Source organism: Electrona antarctica (assembly GCF_951216825.1).
Source record: "Electrona antarctica genome assembly, chromosome: 16".
NCBI classification, from domain to species: domain Eukaryota; kingdom Metazoa; phylum Chordata; class Actinopteri; order Myctophiformes; family Myctophidae; genus Electrona; species Electrona antarctica.
Genome location: NC_136797.1, coordinates 43393532 through 43413808, shown reverse-complemented (window position 1 = coordinate 43413808; position 20277 = coordinate 43393532). Strand labels below are relative to the sequence as shown.

The 20277-nt window shown below is 43.2% G+C and overlaps 1 protein-coding gene across 1 annotated transcript in view; it reads left to right on the top strand.

The window, feature by feature from the left end:
* The window catches only part of niban2a (niban apoptosis regulator 2a), a 40149-nt gene that overhangs the window by 2153 nt on the left and 17719 nt on the right, over positions 1-20277 (top strand). The window contains exons 2-5 of the mRNA XM_079525123.1: positions 7177-7307; positions 9739-9867; positions 10429-10534; positions 10680-10847. Coding sequence (XP_079381249.1) covers positions 7177-7307; positions 9739-9867; positions 10429-10534; positions 10680-10847 — 534 coding nt within the window. The remainder of the gene's footprint in view (positions 1-7176; positions 7308-9738; positions 9868-10428; positions 10535-10679; positions 10848-20277) is intronic.

Here is a 20277-nt window from a genome sequence, read left to right as displayed (position 1 = left end):
TGTGAGTGTGCAGGCATGTGTGCGTGTGTGTTTGCGTGGGAAGGCAGGCTGGTCAGCATTTCTGCTGTGGGAGTCTTATTTAGAGTAGACAGCTCAATCAAGATGATTTCTTCATACTTGCTGCTGAAGCACATTCTCACTGACTGATCTCCTCCCTTATGAGTGGACACCCTCTCACACACACACACACACACACACACACACACACACACACACACACACACACACACACACACACACACACACACACACACACACACACATTTATTTATTATTTTATGTTATGCAGTCATTAGTAAAAACCTTTTCCGTGAAAACAACTTCTCAATGCATCTGCCTCAGGTGTGCAAACATATTTTTGTTACCTGCCAGCAAAAAAAGTTGTCAGTGATAATGAAGACATTAAGAATCCTGTACTGTCCCATTTCACATGGTAAATCACCCATTGGATGAAACCTAGTGAGGAAGACTATATTCATCAAATTCAAAGATACTTGAATACTTGAAACCAAGACTAATCAGTTGCATCAACAAGGCAACAATGGAACTCACACTGATCAGATCATGAGTTGTGTCATAGAACTGTGGTCACATGTCTATCTATCAAATGCCACATAAAACTGTGGTCACACATGTGTCTATACACAGTATCTATCTTTAGAATACAGGGCAATATGTGTGCGTGCGTGTGTGCGTGTTTTGTAAAACATGTATCAGAATAAATTGAATAATACATTTTAGTCGATTATACAAACATTTTGAGTCGATTTGTTGATCAAAAATGTACTGGCCAATAAAAGAAAAACAGCTTCTCGTGAATATTCAATTAATCAAACAAATAATCACTTTGAACTGAAGATAATCCATTTTTGCAGCCCTAGTAAATGGTGCATTTATACAGCGCCTATAAGCGCAAGGCACCTCCCTGCTCATCTGGACTCTGGAGCATGGGGTTCAGTGTCTTCCTCAAGGACACTTCAACAGTAACCCAGATGGAGCTGGGGATAGTACCAGGAACAGTCCAAAGTGGCTGCTCTACCTCGTGAGCCACTAGTATCTATTATATTATCTCCTTTCCTCCCTGCATGGAAACTACTGTGTCCTTACATTACATAAAGCTGATTCAGACTTCAGAGTCCGACTTTAGTTGACAACACAGTAGTTATTTAATTGTTAGTATCTTTTAGCCAGGTTCACTGTCCCCTTCACAGAGAAGGGGACAGATCCTCAGCTGTAATCGAACCGACGACACCTCAACAATGTGGTCAGCACATCGCCCACACAACCACCAGTTGTCAAGTTAACTTTTGAAACACACATTTTTACACCATAATTAAATTAACTCTAGTTTTTGCTTTCCTCACTCGATTAAAGAACAAAGCCTTTATACTTTATTGACCGGGGCCCCCTTAGGGATCTGTATTTGGTCCCTTCCCTTTACCCCTCTAAAGTTCAAGAAGCTCAACATTTGCATAACCAACAAGTCCTTTTGTAAACCATTACTTTACAGGTATTTCTGCTTTACTGCATGAGCAGTGCATTGGAGAGAGACTGGGAAGAGAGGACAAAGAGCGAGAAACTGACATGCAATAGTACACTGCAAACAACAAGTATTAATTGAACCCAGATAGTCTAAAAATCTACCTGTATATTAAGTGTTCACTTTTACACCCTCAGAATTAAATGAACTGGATAAGTGCACTCCTCAGAGCGCACGATAAACCAATACCGGTCCATTTACAGCCTGCAGTTTAAAATTAACATTAAAATGGAGCCACTGGTAAGCTATAAGGGTCTACGTTTACACTATGATTTACATCAACGCTCAGGACTCTGCTGTGTAGTTATGATGTCCGGACAGATTTGAACCCATGCCAAGCCTCCAGGACACCCACAGCACATTATTAACAGCTAATATTTAAAAGCCTTGCTAATATCATCACAGTGTGGTTCTCTCCCACCACCTTCTATTCCAAGGACAAGCTCCAGCATGTTATCTGCACTGCAGAGCAGGTGATTGGCTGTCAGCTGGCCTTCATGAAATAGCTTCATGATGCCAGGGTGATGAACAGGGCGGGAAGGGTTGCCACCAACCCTACGTAGTACATACCCCTATAACCATCTGCTCTAAACACTATGCCTGGTGGGTGGTGGCAGCTTGCTATCATGACCACTTCAAAATAGTCTCCCCAAGAGGTCACCTTTCTTGAGTGTACCGACTTAAAGCTGCAATCCTTTTTGTGTGAATAAACATTCATTTAACCAATCTGTATGTTGTAACTAAACTGCGGTGATTGGAGGTGCATGGTGTCCTTGCTCTTCTGTGGCCACCGTATAGGAGCACTAACTGGTTGACAAGAGGTATTACTTGAAGCTCAAAGCACAATATCTACCCTAACCCTGCCCAAGTGGGTGTTTTGTCTAAGCTCAGCGGTAAATGTTGGCCCTTGCACAGGAAGCCCGGGTTTGAATTCCAGGTATAGGACATACATTTAATAGATTGCAGCTTTAAGAAATCGTTGCATGGCCCTTTCACTCAACAAAAATGTCATATTGTCAACTGAAATGTTGACATGTCGAACAGGAGGGTCATGTGACAAAAGTGTCAGACTTAAATAAATGTAAACCTCACTTGTACTATTGACTCTGTCTCACCTGTCAGTTAGGGAATAAAAGGGTCACGGACAGATGGGTGGAACAGGTATTGCATAGCCGGGGTCCGGGTGGGGCATGGAACTTCCATCGTTAACGACTACTCTGTGCTCTACAGCCGGGCACCAGCTGGTCATTTCTAGGCACCAATATCACCACGACAAATCCCTGTACCTACTACCTTGAGTCACATATTGAATCATGGCACCGTAGCTGCCTCATTGTATTATATCACTAGCTGAGTTCCCAGTATTGTGCGGGTGAAAAAAGTACTTGCCGGGCCAGTCTATCACGTGACGTCAGTATTATGATGACAAAAGAAAGCACTGTAGCGTTTCAGACAATTAAATGCATCTTTTATTTACAATGTGCTGAGTAAAAAAGTGACTAACATTTCGAAGCAACTTTGCCAAGTGCATCTTCATCAGAGCCATGACGCTGATGAAGATGCACTTGGCATAAAAGTCACTTGTTCACTTTCCACCTTGTGAATAAAAAGATATATAGTCCGAGAAGCTGATCTCTGTGATGCATCCAGCCCTGAGGCCGATTCTAAAAAACAGTCTTCTAAATCCTAAAAGTTTTCTGAAAAACCTAAGTTTCTATGTCAGGGCAACCTTTTTCATGTCAAGGACTGTATTTGACTGCAGACCCCCATCTGAAAATATGTTGTTCCAGGGACCCCCCCCCCCCCCCCCCCCCCCAGAAGCAAAGATTTGACTATTATATAAGACTATATTCTGATAGTAGTCATTGCTATTAGGGTATTTGTTCAGTAATAGGAGTCTCCCCGTCTTTCGCTCTTTAATAAAAAGTTAAATACATTTTCAGGTGGGTTGTCATCCAATCAGCTAAATGTTCTAGTTTTCCAATTCCAAGTTTGTCGGCTCACTTCTTTGTGTCATCCATTCCAATTTCTCTCCTGATTGAATCAAATTGCAATTTCTGTTTACTAAAGAGACCCTTTTATTGAACAAACACTATAGAACACTATATAGCAAAGATTACAGAATAGAGAGCAATTTAACACTTATTTCAACCAAAACTATTACTTACTGCATCTTTAACACACTGCCGTACTACCCAGTGAGCTACAGAGGACCACAATTATCCTACATTATACAGTACTGAATTCATATTATGTGTCTATGTAGCTGTGGTGAGACCTGCAGCGTTTCATTTATTCCATACTCAAAGAAGCCCTCTGTCTGTCTGCCGGTAATGGAAACAGGAAACAAAGTGTTCAATTCCAGCCCAGATTTCCATTGTGGTGCCCCAACTCACTGGCAGCTAATGGGGATCTGAATAAACGTAAACATGGCTAGCCGGGACACATGTACATACATTAAATACATACAGTATAGACAGACACACACAATACTGTTACTGTTGCACTCGCTAACTTGGAATTGTGCCTTCTTTTCTTTGTTTTTGTTCAGTTAGCTTCAAGCCAAACGATCATTTGCAGTGTGGTGTGTTGTAACAAGAGCTGCTACTTGCTAAGGATTCTCTTCTTCTGTGTGTGTGTGCGTGTCCGTGTGTGTGTCCGTGTCCGTGTGTGTGTGTGTGTGTGTGTGTGCGTGCATGCATGCATTTCTCATGCATGCCCTGTCTTCTGGTTCTGGCATGGCAAAGCCCTGGGCAGTGGAAAGTACGGTCTGCAGAAATAGCAGCCATGATTGTACAGGGTACAATTGCGTGTTGTTGAATGTGTTTCAAGCTAGCTCGTAGACTTAGATGCAATTTCATATGACACAGGCATATAATCTTTCATCACAAAATGTGTGTGATATTCATTCAAATTAGAAAGCAGAACCTACATTTACTGAGTAAAACAAAAAGGCAGATACGTTTCTGTAATTAATTTCAAAAGCACTTGCTGTATGACTAAAACAATGGACTGTTGATAACAGTAGAGTTTTATCAACAGTAAGCACTATGCACAGCTGTTCCATTCAAGTGTTTCACATACACTTGAGTTTTAAGAGGGCAGTTGGAATAAATGATACTCTCTCACACGCATGCACACACACACACACACACACATACACATCAGTAGTATTCCTAATGCATAGAAACTGAGCATACAGTAATTATACAGTAATGCTAATGCAGTTGGACGCAAAACCTTCCTGAGAAATATTTAGATCAGTGGTTGTCAAATGATTGGGCCAAAACCTGCATTGGATCAAGAGCCACACAAGACAAAATGCAAAGGAAATTAATTATATAAATGTCTCTGAATTTGTCTTATTCTTTTATAATGTGACACACTTTCATAAAGCAATCATTCAACACTCAGTAAAATATATCCTGCTGCTATAACCATTAGTATAGGACACTATGCATTCTAGGAATACCCTGTTAATAACAAAGGATTTGACTGAATAGAACCGCCTGGCTCATAGTATATATATAAACAATGGGTTTAGTGCAGTTGCATTAAACCTCTACTGTACACACAGTAAAGTCCTCAGTGTCGATGTATCCATTTGTTAAATTAACAGTCAGGATCTTCCAGTATATGAGATACATTGTAGTATTGCTACAGTAGTGTTTGTGTTTTAAGGGCAAGGTTGTGTTTGATGTCCTAACTCTGTCCCTATCCTACCTCCTCCACATTCTCTCCCTCACTAGCTATCCTGTCTTGTGGACACTTTCCTTCCTGACCTCCCACACCAGACCTGTTTGCTCCTTCCTGCCCCCCCCCCCCCCCCATCCACAAACATATCTCCTCATCCTGACTCAGCTGAAAACACTGATCGGCTGAACAAACCTTACGTTTCCTAGTGATGGGGCGGAGAGGTCATGGAGATATGAATTCCCCAGTGTTGCTTGTAATCTCATTTAAGTTCGGTCCTATTTTGTGGTTTGTGTGTGTTGGGGGAGGGGGGGGGGGGGGGGGGGCTGCTTCAGTGATTTCAGACTGTGGAAAGATTTTTCTGTGCCACAAGCCAACTGTTGTTGTAAATATATTTTGGGTTAAATGTAATATCTGTGGTGCTGACACTGGACCTTGCAGTGGTGGCCTCTTCTGATGTCATGGTGGATTTAGTGGTGTGTCTAACACGTTCTGTGGGTGTACAAATGCGTCCATTAAACTCCATTTGGTTCCATTTATACACTCTCAGAGTTACATTGACAAGAATGATTTTACTGTCACAGTACCCAGGAAAATCCAATCTTAAAGACATTTGGACAGTGTAAGAGTTACGTAGGACTTTACTGTGTAGGCTAGGCAGCATGTGTCAAATGATTGATTGTTGACAATTCAACATCCACTAATCTATAAGCATTGTGCCATGCACACAAACTATGTGCAGACTTGAAATCTTTACCGCAACTGGTACTACCAAGTCCCATAGAAATCAACTGGTACTACCAAGTCCCATAGAAATCAACTGGTACTACCAAGTCCCATAGAAATCAACTGGTACTACCAAGTCCCATAGAAATCAACTGGTACTACCAAGTCCCATAGAAATCAACTGGTACTACCAAGTCCCATAGAAATCAACTGGTACTACCAAGTCCCATAGAAATCAACTGGTACTACCAAGTCCCATAGAAATCAACTGGCACTACCAAGTCCCATATAAATCAACTGGTACTACCAAGTCCCATAGAAATCAACTGGTACTACCAAGTCCCATAGAAATCAACTGGTACAGTGGTACTACCAAGTCCCATAGAAATCAACTGGTACTACCAAGTCCCATAGAAATCAACTGGTACTACCAAGTCCCATAGAAATCCTAATAACTTTTGGGAATAGTGAAGGAATGGTTGATGCCCATGAGCGAGTTCAGTTCTGATCCATCCATCCATCCGTTTGATTGGCCAAACCACTGAGAGAACAATTGATGAGGACAGAAGGTTTCATTTTATAGTAGGATAGTAGGATGTCTTTGGTCAAACCAAGGTGTTTAGGCAACAGTTTCTGTCGTACAGTATGATGTCAGACCATAGCTTGGTCAGCGAGAGAGGGAGAGGGGGAAGGTGCATGGGAGAGAGATGTACCAAAACAATAACTTGGGCAATGCTGCATACTGAAATCTGAAATGCTCACATATTGAATTTGTGCCGCAAACCCCCAGCATAGCCAGGCAAACTGACAAGGAATGTGCAAAGACTCTCTGTGTACACTACACTATGTACTTTCTTTGACTGTGTTTTTAGGACATTTTATTGTATTGGAGCTTCTGAACGTAGGTTTTTCACATGTATGTACCTAAACAGAATCTGATGATGCGAAAGTGCTGCATTTTCTGTGTGTATTGTATTATAATGTAAAAATGCTATACATCATCATTAATGCAAGACATCATTGTGTGTGTGTGTGTGTGTGTGTGTGTGTGTGTGTGTGTGTGTGTGTGTGTGTGTGTGTGTGTGTGTGTGTGTGTGTGTGTGTGTGTGTGTGTGTGTGTGTGTGTGTGTGTGTGTGTGTGTGTGTGTGTGTGTGTGTGTGTGTGTGTGTGTGTGTGTGTGTGTGTGTGTGTGTGTGTGTGTGTGTGTTGTCCCCAGCTCGCACCGGGGACGTGATGAGGGAGTTTGGTGTTCTGTACGAGCAGCAGTATCCAGTGGCTCTCTTCAACAGCGTCCGCTATGAGATTGAAGGAGGAGGAGGAGCACAATCGCAGCTCCTTCACAGAAAGGCAAGTTTACACACTCCATTCCTACAGGGATGTACGTCCTGTACTCTCTTACTATGCCGGGGTGGTCCTACTGTGTGAATATAGTAGAAGTTTACTTTAATTGTCAACATACACAAGGCAATTGAAATGTGTCTTTCCGCATATCACTCCTTAGTTTCACATAGTATGTATTTCATTGGAGAGGTCAGAGCGCCAGGTCCAGTCACCAGCCCACAAATGTAATATACGACCTCCTATCAGCGCCGGGGATCACAACACCAGCAACCTTTTGGTTACTGGGTGGCCTCTTTACTTCTAGGCCATCCTCACTGTGGGGGCCACATTGGTCAAAAGGCAATCTGGGTACCAATTGGCAAAACAAAGGAAAAACAGCGCCCTCTTTTCCTTTGTCACAGTCTGTCTCGAGAGACTTGTCAAAAGGTGACTTGATGTGGGCCGCGACCAGTTGCGGTCTTGATGTGGGCCGCGACCAGTTGCGGTCTTGATGTGGGCCGCGACCAGTTGCGGTCTTGATGTGGGCCGCGACCAGTTGCGGTCTTGATGTGGGCCGCGACCAGTTGCGGTCTTGATGTGGGCCGCGACCAGTTGCGGTCTTGCGGAGGCGTGCTCATGTGTTATACCACGTTATACTGCATTGTTTTTTCAGTCTGTTGTCTGTCACTGCTACAACTACAATATATCACTTTGAAATGTGTTATGTATGAAGAATAGCCACTTTAATAATTGACATTAAAAACAAACAATGCAATTTTTAACCCATTCAGGCCTGACGTCGAAATTTAAAAAAAAAGTTTTCTAAATCATGACAATTTTCGGAAAGATTTGAGGCACATTTTAACGATTTTTCAAAAATAGCAGATCTACAAGTTCATAGCGCGCCACTCGGTGGCGCGCTATGAGCTTGTAGATCTGCTATTTTTCAATAGCTAAATTATAACAATGTTTAAAACACCAAAAGGGGTTCCCGCCCCAAAATGGGTTAATGGTTAATGTGGTTAAACGCTAACGTGACATGGATGCGTTCCAGGTCTCAATGGATTAAGGAGGCCATTTTAAAGTATATAGAACAATTCAATTTGAAGTGAAACACACATTACCATGTCAAAGCCAAGTAGCCAACATTTACACCTGCAGTTTCTGTTTGCTAATGTGTGGCTATTGTATTCAGGTTTCAGCTAGATCAAATTGTAAATAGCTACACAACATTTTACCGTCCAGTCTTGTAACAGTTTTGCCCCGACTACAAACAAAAGAGTGTATGTGCATCGCACGTACAGTATCCCTGAATACAATAGTGTTTGTGATCATAATTTACTAGTCTTGTCCACAATCAGTCTACCCTGCAATGGACACAGTTCAGTCATTCAGCTGCCTTTGTAGCTGTTACCGCTTCTGACGGAACCATGGAGCCATTAGAGGGAAAGTGGAGCACATTTCATGCATGGACAGACAGCCATGAATCACTCCTTGCATTCTCTGTTGTCAAACTTAATGTGATGGCGTTGCATCGTGACCGAACACAGGTGCAAGAATGAATACACAGCAGAGTGATACTAGTCCAGTGGCGTGCACAGATAGACACTAGGGGGTGCTAGAGCACCCCCTGCCCTTTTGGCAATGTGCCCTTTTGAAAAAATAGCAGACCTACAAGCTCGTAGCGGTGGTGCGCTATGAGCTTGTAGATCTGCTATTTTTAAATAGCTAAAGCATAACATAATGCTAACACCAAAAGGGGTTCCCGCCCAAAATGGATTAAGGCAACCGGCCGGTTCCACGCGCTGCACAAGGTGCCCTTTTTTAACTTGAGCACCTGCCCCTCTAAATGTCTGTGCACGCCACTGTACTAGTCTGACTATTTGAATGCACTGTATATTCAGATGGATTCATGCTCAAGAAATGTGGAGAATTTCACATTTTCCAGTAAGCAAAACAAGCTTTTAAACATGGCGTTCTCTTTCGCCCCGCTCTCATTCTCCCCCTCGTCCTCCCCCATCTCTAACTATTTCCTTAACCGTTAAGTCCTGTGTGTTAAATTAACTCTGACTGGGTACAAATGGAACCAAATGGACCTGCATGGGTCCATTTGCTTCCATTTGTACCCCCTCAGAGTTCAATTAACACAATGGATTTTACTGTGTTCCTTCCTTGCCGAGACTGACTTGTTTGCATTATGGTATTATTTGTTCTAAGACAGGAAATCTAAAGAACAAAGTGGGTGTTGTTGTATACAGTATAGCTGTGTAAACACACATGTTGTTCTTGGTTCAGTCCTGCACCCACACAACATGGGAATTAAGCACCAATTAAGCTTCAAGGTTATGACAATGACAGCCATCAGCTCAACCTCGAGCCATGGAAAGAGAGTTACGACATACAGTATTGTGAAACCACCACTGTAGTAATAGTAATAACTGTAATGATTTTTTTCCAGGACCCACTTGAGGACAGGTCCATCTTCTCAGGCAGTATGTTTCAATATCTGGAAGAGAACAAGAAATGGAGGAATCGTTTTGTGTTCATCTCCAATACCTATGACGTCAGCCTGTATGACAGCAAAACGGTGAGTAATCACTCCTACAAAACAGCCATGTTGAATTCATTACCGTTTCTCCATTTGCTGGAGTTGTGCAATTCTATTTTAATAAGTAATTAATTAGTATTATTATAGTAACATTACAATAATCTAGAAATCTCAGTACAGTACAGTACAGTACAGTACAGTACAGTACAGTACAGTACAGTACAGTACAGTACAGTACAGTACAGTACAGTACAGTACAGTACAGTACAGTACAGTACAGTACAGTGTCTGTCTGTCTGTTTGTATTGCTGAGGGAGGGAAGTGTGTTGAGTGTGAAGTCCATCAGATGAGCGCGGTTCTCTCGAATACACCCGTACGGCCACGGGTTCCAAAAGGTGCCAATGCCCCGAACGGCCGCCGCCACCAGTGATAATAATAATGATGATGATAATTATTGTTGTTATTCCGATTTCGCGCTTGTAAGTTGGTCTGGATAAGAGCGTCTCTGCTAAATGCCTAAAGTGTAAATTGTTATTTCTTGTGAACTGACTCGATTAGAAAGCCGTTCTAATTGAGCAGTCCTTCTCGCTGTTTTGTCAGGCTCATGACAGAGGCCTGCACGCTAAATACACCATCAACTGTGCTGGATACAAGGTCTTGACTTCATTGGACGAGTACATGGAGCTGATCAACACCAGCCTGCCAGGTACGAGAGACACAAGAGAAACAAGTACAAGAGTATGGCTTATAAACAGTGATATTTGAATACTGACTGACACGTCGGTTGAGTTGTTGCTCATTGTTACTTTCATTATTGATGTATTACTACTGTATATGAATTTGGCTTGCAGGTATCAAGGCCAAAGTGAGCAGCAGTCCATTTTTCAAGTGTGCCACCCAGTTCCCGCTCATCCTGTGGCACCCCTACGCCCACCACCATTACTTCTGTGTAATGACGGAGAAGGAACATACGAAGTGGCATGCTGTGTTGCAGGACTGTGTCAGACATACCAACAATGGTAAGGAAACAGCACACGCACACGTACACACACATGGGTGTAGCGTTAGTATTTACGTGTGTGTGTGTGTGTGTGTGTGTGTGTGTGTGTGTGTGTGTGTGTGTGTGTGTGTGTGTCAGAGAGCCAGTGATGTACATTGTCTGTACACTTTGAACTTATCAACAACAGTCATCCAGTAGCCCACATTAGTATGCACACACACACACACACACACACACACACACACACACACACACACACACACACACACACACACACACACACACACACACACACACACACACACACACACACACACACACACACACACACACACTTGTAGGATCTTTTATCAGAGGATTTAGGATTCCCTGCTCCACCCTGAACAATTACTGCTAGTCTCTGCCTATCAACCATTGTTCATGACACTGACGAGGGTGCGCGCGCATGTGTGTGTGTGTGTGTGTGTGTGTGTGTGTGTGTGTGTGTGTCTGTCACAGTGAGGCTTTTGCATGCCATCTGACACTGTCGGAAATTGTATTTGTTTTTTTTACTACTTTTACCAAGACGTTCTTTTCTACAAGCTCACAACATGATGTGTTGTGAGTTTATAATTCGGTAGTCTCACGGAGCCAGACTTTCAGAGATCTCCACCTACCGATAAGTCTAGTGATGTTCTAATTCTGTGTGGGCTAGAGGTGGGTGGTAACAATTCGGAGATGGAAAAAGAAAAGACCTGCAATGTGGAACCAATGTGAAGGCATTAAGTCGATGTAGTAAGTGGTAAAGGTGTGTCCTTAAAAAAGCAGAGGGCGTGGCTTTGTCACTGGTTGCTCTCGCTGGCTGTGCATACAATGAATTTAGATATATCTTGTAGACAATTGATAGGCAGAGATATCCAATAGTCTGGCTATTTCGTCTACTTTTGCTATTTGTCGTACAACAAATACAGTACGCTTAGATTGCCCATCCAAGGCTGTAACGTAGAACCTCATGACACAAATCTAGCCATGGCAGACTAAATAAACTCTGATGCGCTGTGTAGTGTTGTTGTGACGTGTGCGCATTGTTGATAAGAGGGTGTGGCACTTCTCTCTTCAGCAACCTCAAATAAGCAATGAGTCATTTGAATCTGCGATGGCCTCCTTTCTTTAAATAGGAATGACAAATGTACTGTGTCATTGTCTTGAGTCACTAAAGGGTGAGACAATGCAGGCAATGTCCACACAGGGCATAATTCAACCCAGTTTTAAGCAATTACACAGACAACTGCAGGTATGTTTGGGTTGGGTCCAGCAGTGGTGTATAGGATGCGCCTTCATACCTAGGCTTACTACACATCTGGAGAAGCAGAGTGATGACTGCAGAGCACACAGTAAAAATCACCCTCGTGTGAAGCCTTTTGGGCACGCACAAAGTCCATAGACTTGGCATAGACTGCCACATGACGACAACCCTCTTCTAGAGTAGACGGCTAGACTCCTGCAGGGCATGTGACAATAAAGATGATTCTGATTTGTACACTCTGACAGTAAGATTTTACAGTGTAGACAGAGGGGTTCTATGTGCCCCTCACAGGCCATTTGACTAATTATATTCAGAGGAATTATGTACCTGTGTGTGGGTGGGTGTGTGTTAGATTTGAGACTGGGAGCAAAGCCTCAAAGTAAGAATGAGAGGGAACGTTTGGGAGATTTAAACAGCAATGCAAAACAATAGCAGTGATTATCCATTCTGTGATATACAACAGGTGATTGAAGTGGACGTGATCAGGCTTGTTTGGAACCTCGTGCCAATGTGCCAGGGTAACTAGTTTCAGGTTTCAAAATTACAGTAAGGACAAGATCAAGCCCTTCATTCATAAAAGGACCTGCATGAGGTTTGTTCATGTGCCCAAATCTGAGCTATAAGTTTGAGGAATTCATTATATTTATGAAATCCCCCCGAAAAGCCAGTGTATACATCAATGATTATGTCTCTGATTATCTCTGATGATGTGTCAATTTGACACAGTAGGCCTATGAATGCCATACTGTAGTTCAGACAGGTAGTAATATTTAGCTTATAATATGATTTTTGTTCCAAGATGGGATTGAGTATGAAGTCAAAGAACATTTTTGTTAGCATTGTTTCAACAAATGGCTCTCTGTCCATAATGTCATCCTATTCCTAAAAAGCCAGCCATCTTAGGCCCCAACCTTTTTTTGCCCCAGAATAGGGACGTTAGGGTTCATGTGGTTAAAACCATGCTTTTCATAACTGATGCTGACATGTGCTAAACCCATCGGCACGCGTTTAGAAGAATGGATTGATCTGCAATGAGGCTCGCTCCACTGTGAAGTGAGCCTGCTCAGACTAAGCAGTCAAATGTCAAATTATCTTTGACAGAAAATGCAACCAATACTTTCCACTGCATGAAAAAAGCCTTGGAAATGATCCACTTAACTGTTTTAAACTTGGTCATACGGTGGTTTTGCATGGCGAATATAGTCGATCTACTGTACAAGAGCTTGCATGACTATAATTGCATGCCCAAAATAGGGATGCCATGTTGAAAGTGGACTGGGGATTATAAATTGAAATAAAACAGTAGACCAAAATGTCTTACCATGCTTTAAAAATAATGTATTACCGTATAGTCACCTAACTGGATTGGACGAGCTATAGCTAGCAATTTAGTGCACTACTAAACAATCAGATATGCATAACTACTGTGCCCTGGTTAAGCAAATAAATAGCTGAGCTCACTGGACACATTTGGCTAAGAATATAAAATGCAAAAGTAGCATAATGGAGGTCACTTTTGTAATCTTCACCGAAGCTCTCTCTGTACTGAATCTGCCTCTCCCTTTAACTCCCACCTGTTGAGACACGCTTTGTTAGCTCAAGTCTCTGACAGACATTCCAGCCGAGACGGGGGTTTCTTCTTTGACTCCCCGAAACTGCCACACAAGGCACTTCTCATCACTGTTTCCCTGTTCCTATACTGTACAGTAGCTCTAAAAGCCTGATTTAGAGCAGGGGTTCTCAACGTTTTTGGCCGGGGACCCCCGAAAATGCTTTGGCAACGTCTCGGGACCCCCGCCCCGCCCCCTCCCGACCCCCAATATAAATTGACTGCTACAATAACCTTAACCCATTTTGGGCGGGAACCCCTTTTGGTGTTTTAAGCATTGTGTTATAATTTAGCTATTGAAAAATAGCAGATCTACAAGCTCATAGCGCGCCACCGAGTGGCGCGCTACGAGCGGCGCGCTACGAGCTTGTAGGTCTGCTATTTTTGAAAAATCGTGAAAATAAAATTTAAAAAAAAATCTTTTTTTTTTTTTTTTTTTTTTTTTATAATTTGGGGACCCCCCAAAATAATTTGGCGACCCCCCCGAGGGGTCGCGACCCACGGGTTGAGAACCCCTGATTTAGAGGACAGTGTCGCCGAAAATAGCTGGTTTTAAAGCTCACGGCATAACGGAGCATAAACTAGGCATAAAAAAGGACAAAATGGGCATTATCTTTGTAGCTATTAGCAGCACCCTTTTAGCTGCTGTACTTGATACAGACCAGCCCCTGCCCCCTGGCTAATACTCCCTCTGCCATGTTAGGTTTTTAAGATAACCATGCCCACTGTAACATCCTCAGGAATCTGGGGGTGACTAATGGTTGTACAGGCCGACACTACCGTTACTGTCATAACTGCTATTCCTGTTAAACACTGACTGACCACACACACACACACACACACACACACACACACACACACACATACACACACACACACACACACACACACACACACACACACACACACACACACACACACACACACACACACACACACACGTTTGAAACAAGGCACCTTTAAAATATTTCCTAATGCTGAATGTGTTGAACCTGTACCACATGTTTTTTAATGCTTTTGAAACATCACACCTTTGTTGTTGTCAATTCCTCCGGCACAGGCATGTATGTATCAGAAGTGAACCCTGGCTCAGGTGATGTGTTAGCGCTGTGTTCTACATTACTAAGTTGCAAGGCGCATGAAGCTTTTGAGATCTTGGTGATGAAACTGGAGGTGCTATCGCCTGAAAGGCAAAACCGAGAGAAGTGTTATGCAAAGCAAGTCTTCAAAGAATTTACACTGAGAGGACTGAGGATACTGATACAGTAGTTGATACCGACTCCCTAACAGAGAGACACTCATTCAGCCTGCTGAGATAAGTTCAACCGCAAAGTCAAATATAGAAATTGATACACGGGACATGTTTGGATACACTGTGACAAGCTTTGCTATATGGGAGTATCATAAAGCGCTCTCAAATAAAGTGATCAGCTGTCGTACAGTACCTTATTAGGATATGGGTGTTATAATGTGCAAATTGAAAAAAGCAATTCATTCACTGCAATAGATAGTATACAATAGAAGCCTGTCTGCACACCAATAGAAGAAACAAGATTTATGTATTTCTGTTTCAGCCAGAAATGAGTCTGATCATCTTGGTTGGTATTACACAATATCAAAACAAAGTGAATACAGAAAAGGTAAAGTAATGTAAAACAAAAGACACTGAAAGGTAGTCATGATCATGATGCTCTGTTGTGTTCATTCTAGTCTGTCAGTGAGAGTGTGCATGATTTGCATAGAAAAGTCAAAAAATGTGTGACATTGATATTACAATTAGATTACAGTATGTTCTGTGTTTGTCCTTTGTCAAACATTTAAGGTATTTGCATGTCCACAAGACTCCTGTGAATATATGGTTAGCATTAAGTTAAGGCTAGGCTTTTACTACTCTTTTGACATGACCCGTCCCAGCTTTGTACCGTAACTCTGCCAGGCCGCCGTAACCACCACGTCAAAACAGCCAGTCAACAGAGTCCTGCAGGCAGAGACAGCCCTGGGCTGCCACAGGGCCACCACAGAGTCATCAATCATACCGCCCGACATCCATTCTCACCAGTTACCAAACCCTATACTCGGTTTTACAAGCCTCTGGCTGGGGTCCATACAACTAGTAGGGACCTGCAAGAATTAACATGTCACATTGCAGAGGAGATGAATAACACACACACACACAACAAGCTATTTGTTTTAAGGTTCTTAGCAAAGATACCGTCTGTGGTAGTGGTACTGTGTCAGGTATGGTTCATTGTACTTTCTGATATAGGGCGGTGCCTGGGAACACACACGCCTTCCCCCCTCCAGTTATGCAATACCCATTGTACCCGTTGTCTGAGCATGTCGTCAGTACTCAGTACTATGACAGCATATTGATGACAGAATCTCCATACATACTAGGGGACACACAAAAGGGAGACAGACAAGACAGACAGACAGACAGACAGACAGACAGACAGACAGACAGGCAGGCAGGCAGGCAGGCAGGCAGGCAGGCAGGCAGGCAGGCAGGCAGGCAGACAGACAGACAGACAGACAGACAGGGCAGACAGACAGACAGACAGACAGACAGACAGACAGACAGACAGACAGACAGACAGACAGACAGACAGACAGACAGACAGACAGACAGACAGACAGACAGACAGACAGACAGACAGACAGACAGGGCAGACAGACAGGGCAGACAGACATCTTGTCTCCATATGGGCATTAAATGGGACATGGAGAGACAGACACACAGACAGCCTTGGATTTTCAGTTCTGGACAACAGCTGGTTCAACCGAATTCCCACTAGGTACAGCACGCCCTCATGCCAACCAAGACCGAAATTCGATTAGTCGGACGGTGCTTGAGTTAAGCACGAGAAACGCACACACACACACACACACACACACACACACACACACACACACACACACACGCACGCACGCACGCACGCACACGCACACACACACACACACACACACACACACACACACACACACACACACACACACACACACACACACACACACAGAAATTACATGCATTTACAGATACTAGGTTTTCAGTACAGTTATACAATAATGCTAAAAGGATAACACAAAAATCCCTGCGGGTACGTATGACATAACATGAAACCTTCTATATTATTGATCAGATTGAGATGGTTTACTACGCCTGCCCTACAGCAAGCATCAATTGTACAATCATTCTATATGATTTGGAATGCAGCTAGTATTCTCTGCAAAAACAGACCAGGTTCACTTAGCAATATTAAAGGCATGTACCAAATATGTTAAACCCATAGGACATAGCTATTATGCCTATACTTACAGGATTTCAGAACTTAACTCCCCCATTTAAGACAGTTACCCGTTACAGCTAGCTGGGTATATTCTTTGTGTTACTGCCTGGCTCATGGTATGGTAGCTAACAGTTACACTTATCCAAGAGCATCTGAGGAAGTCCACTCTATATCATTGGGACAGCTGGGTATTGTGAGGGTTGAGACTGATTTACGCTTTGGCGACAGTGCAGACAGAGGTCAATGAAGTGGGTTGAACATTTACACTTTATTTTGTTGCACTACACTTTGTCACCAGAGCATGAATCAGGCTTTTGGGAGTTTGTGGTCACACACAGTTGGAACAAGACAACCTAGAAGTATGCACAGTTGGGGTCCACAGTGGAAACAAGACAACCTAGAGGTGTGCATAGCTGAGCTGTGCAGTGGCTCATCGCCTTTCATTTTAGGTAGTAGTGTGTTTCAGACAGTTTTAGTCTTTTCAGAACCCTCTGATGGGCACATTTGCAGACAAAGTGATACATAATATATCACTCACGCACGCACGCACGCGCACACACACACGTGCACACACACACACACAGTGAAGGCCTGGGAAGAAGTTGTCCTTGGCTTTACCTCAAATCCTGTCAACCACAGTGCAGTGAATTAGGCCGAGAGGGAAATGCCTCAAATGAAGAGACCACAGTAAATGCTACCACATGCTCTATTCACACACACACACACACACACACACACACACACACACACACACACACACACACACACACACACACACACACACACACACACACACACACACACACACACACACACACACACACACACACACACACACACACACGTGACTGACTGCTGCCATACATGTCTGTCTCACTTGTGGTTGGTAATCTGTTGCAGTTACTAGTTTTGTTCAGACACATGGTGAACTAGTACATGTATTAGTTTTGAGTCCTGGCAGTTTGATTAATCACTTTCCCTAAATTCTTGTTGCCTTTGAGTGGAAGTGCGTCTCCAAGCGAGCACTGGGCTGTGATTGCAAAGCTGAGTAACCTGCATGCTATCTGGATGGTATTGTCACTTAAGGACTTACATATAATATAATAATATATAATGCAGCACTGTCTTGGGAAATGGGAGTCTATACCAATTCAGAGTAGAGAATTCACCAGTTTTATTTGGTACAATGGTCTGTATTTCTATAGCGCCTACAATGTGCATTACACATATTTGCGTTCACGCACATATTGACACAAGCCAAGCAAGGCAGAAACATGCTCATCAGGAGCAGTTACGCCTGATTTAAAAATACTGCATTCTGTGTCGCACACCTAAAGTAGAAGATATGCAAGCTCACAGCATGTCACAGAGTGTTGTGTTGTAAGCTTGTAGAACGGCTGTCTTTGGTGCACTGCTGCCTCTTTGGTCGATGACTGATGTTATTGTCACATTGGCCTCAGAAGACCTGCATGTCCATTATATTCCCATGAGAGAGAGTGCCACGGCAAGCTAACACATGGACTCTCACCCATCGTTCCAGAGTGGACACACTTGGCACAGAGATAGAGAATTCAGAAAGCTTTTCCTCTCTTATTATGCCCCTCCCCCTTCACTCGTCGCTCACTTCCTGTCTTTGTCAGGCCCCTCTGATTCACAACTCGCAAGCCTCAGACAAAAAAAAACATTTACTGTAGATAGTCAGGCTGTGCAGTATATATGAACTCACTCTCACTCTCACTCTCACACTCGCACGCACGCACGCACGCACGCACCACTTTGCATAGGATACACTACTGTGTGTCAGTCTACCAAATATATTCATATGAATCAAAATCTTCGTTTTACTTGTTGCCGACTTGCTACCAAAAGCTAGTTCATATAAATAATTATTAGTCCATACCGGGGAACGCGTGTACCCGAACTATTTGCAGACTTGAGACTGCAGCTGGCATTACGACTGATCCCATAGCCCATGGTTGGCAAAAAATGCTAATAAACATTCCAAACCACGGAGGAGAAAAATGCATGATAACAGCCACATATAAACTTTTAGAAGTCCCTGGTCGTTCCTTTTCCGAATAAGCACACATTGACACTCAGTCAGCATCCATTACATGTGTACAAACATACATGTGACAGCACACCTGCCTAACAGCCAGGGTCCCATCGTGTGCAGCGGCCTTGAGAGGTGCAGACAGCTTTCCTTAACACCAGAAGACAGCTTTGGGCCTTGGCAACCGCTAACATGTTCATGTACAACACAACCACATGATAAGGGCCAACTTCCTGAAAATGATTCTCGTTGTCCCTTTTATTTTGAGCGGCTCCCATTGTCCCTGCGGCAGGGGAGGGGCAGTAACCATGGGGACCGCGCACGAGAATCTGTGCTGTGGCTAGGCCACATCTTCCTGTTTTGAGGGATGACACGCAGCTGCATGTGTGCGATGCCCTCTGTGTTGTGTGTGTGTGTGTGTGTGTGTTGTCCCTCACTCCAGGAACTGTTGCTGAATATACTGCCAGCCAACCTTTCTATTTATAGGATCTGCACCTCAGAGGAGATTCTGACAAGTTCTGGAAAATGTCCCCAGTGTTGGATTTTTGCGGAAGTCAGTGAAAGGCCTTGAATATATGCTTTAGCCCAGATGGCCAGCCTGCATCGTTCTAAATGACCTTCCATCACATCACTGTAGTGACAAACGTTATATAGCCTTATTTTACATCACATTTTAGGAGGTGTAGGGGTGTAACAGTTATTATATACAGAATATATATCCAGGCCAACAAAAAAATGCAAACCAGAAATAACGCTGGCTGGGCCAGGCTACAAGCCACACAATATTCCCAAGATTTTCATTTCCATCTCTCGCTTTTTTCAAAGACAAATCAGGAGAAAATCTACTTTATTATCAACCTTTCTCTGTCCCAGCAACACACTCGTGGGATCTAGCACCAGTAACAATAGGTCGTACCCACTGCCCACTTAGGAGACCATTTGTAGGATTTGTGTACCATGTCACCTTTAGTGGGTAGTGGCTACAATCGGGGTGGACTATCTTCCTAAATTAACAATCTTTGACCCAACTACCCTGCTAGGCTTCAACAGGCCGCTCCCCTAATCTTCCTGTGCAGATGAACAAAAAGATATGAAAGAGAACAGAATCTTATCTGCACCTTCTGTGTGACTGGGAATCTATAAGTTACAAGCATAACATATAAAATATATTTCAAATATGAATGTGTACTGCTAAACTTAAACATATGGGGAAAA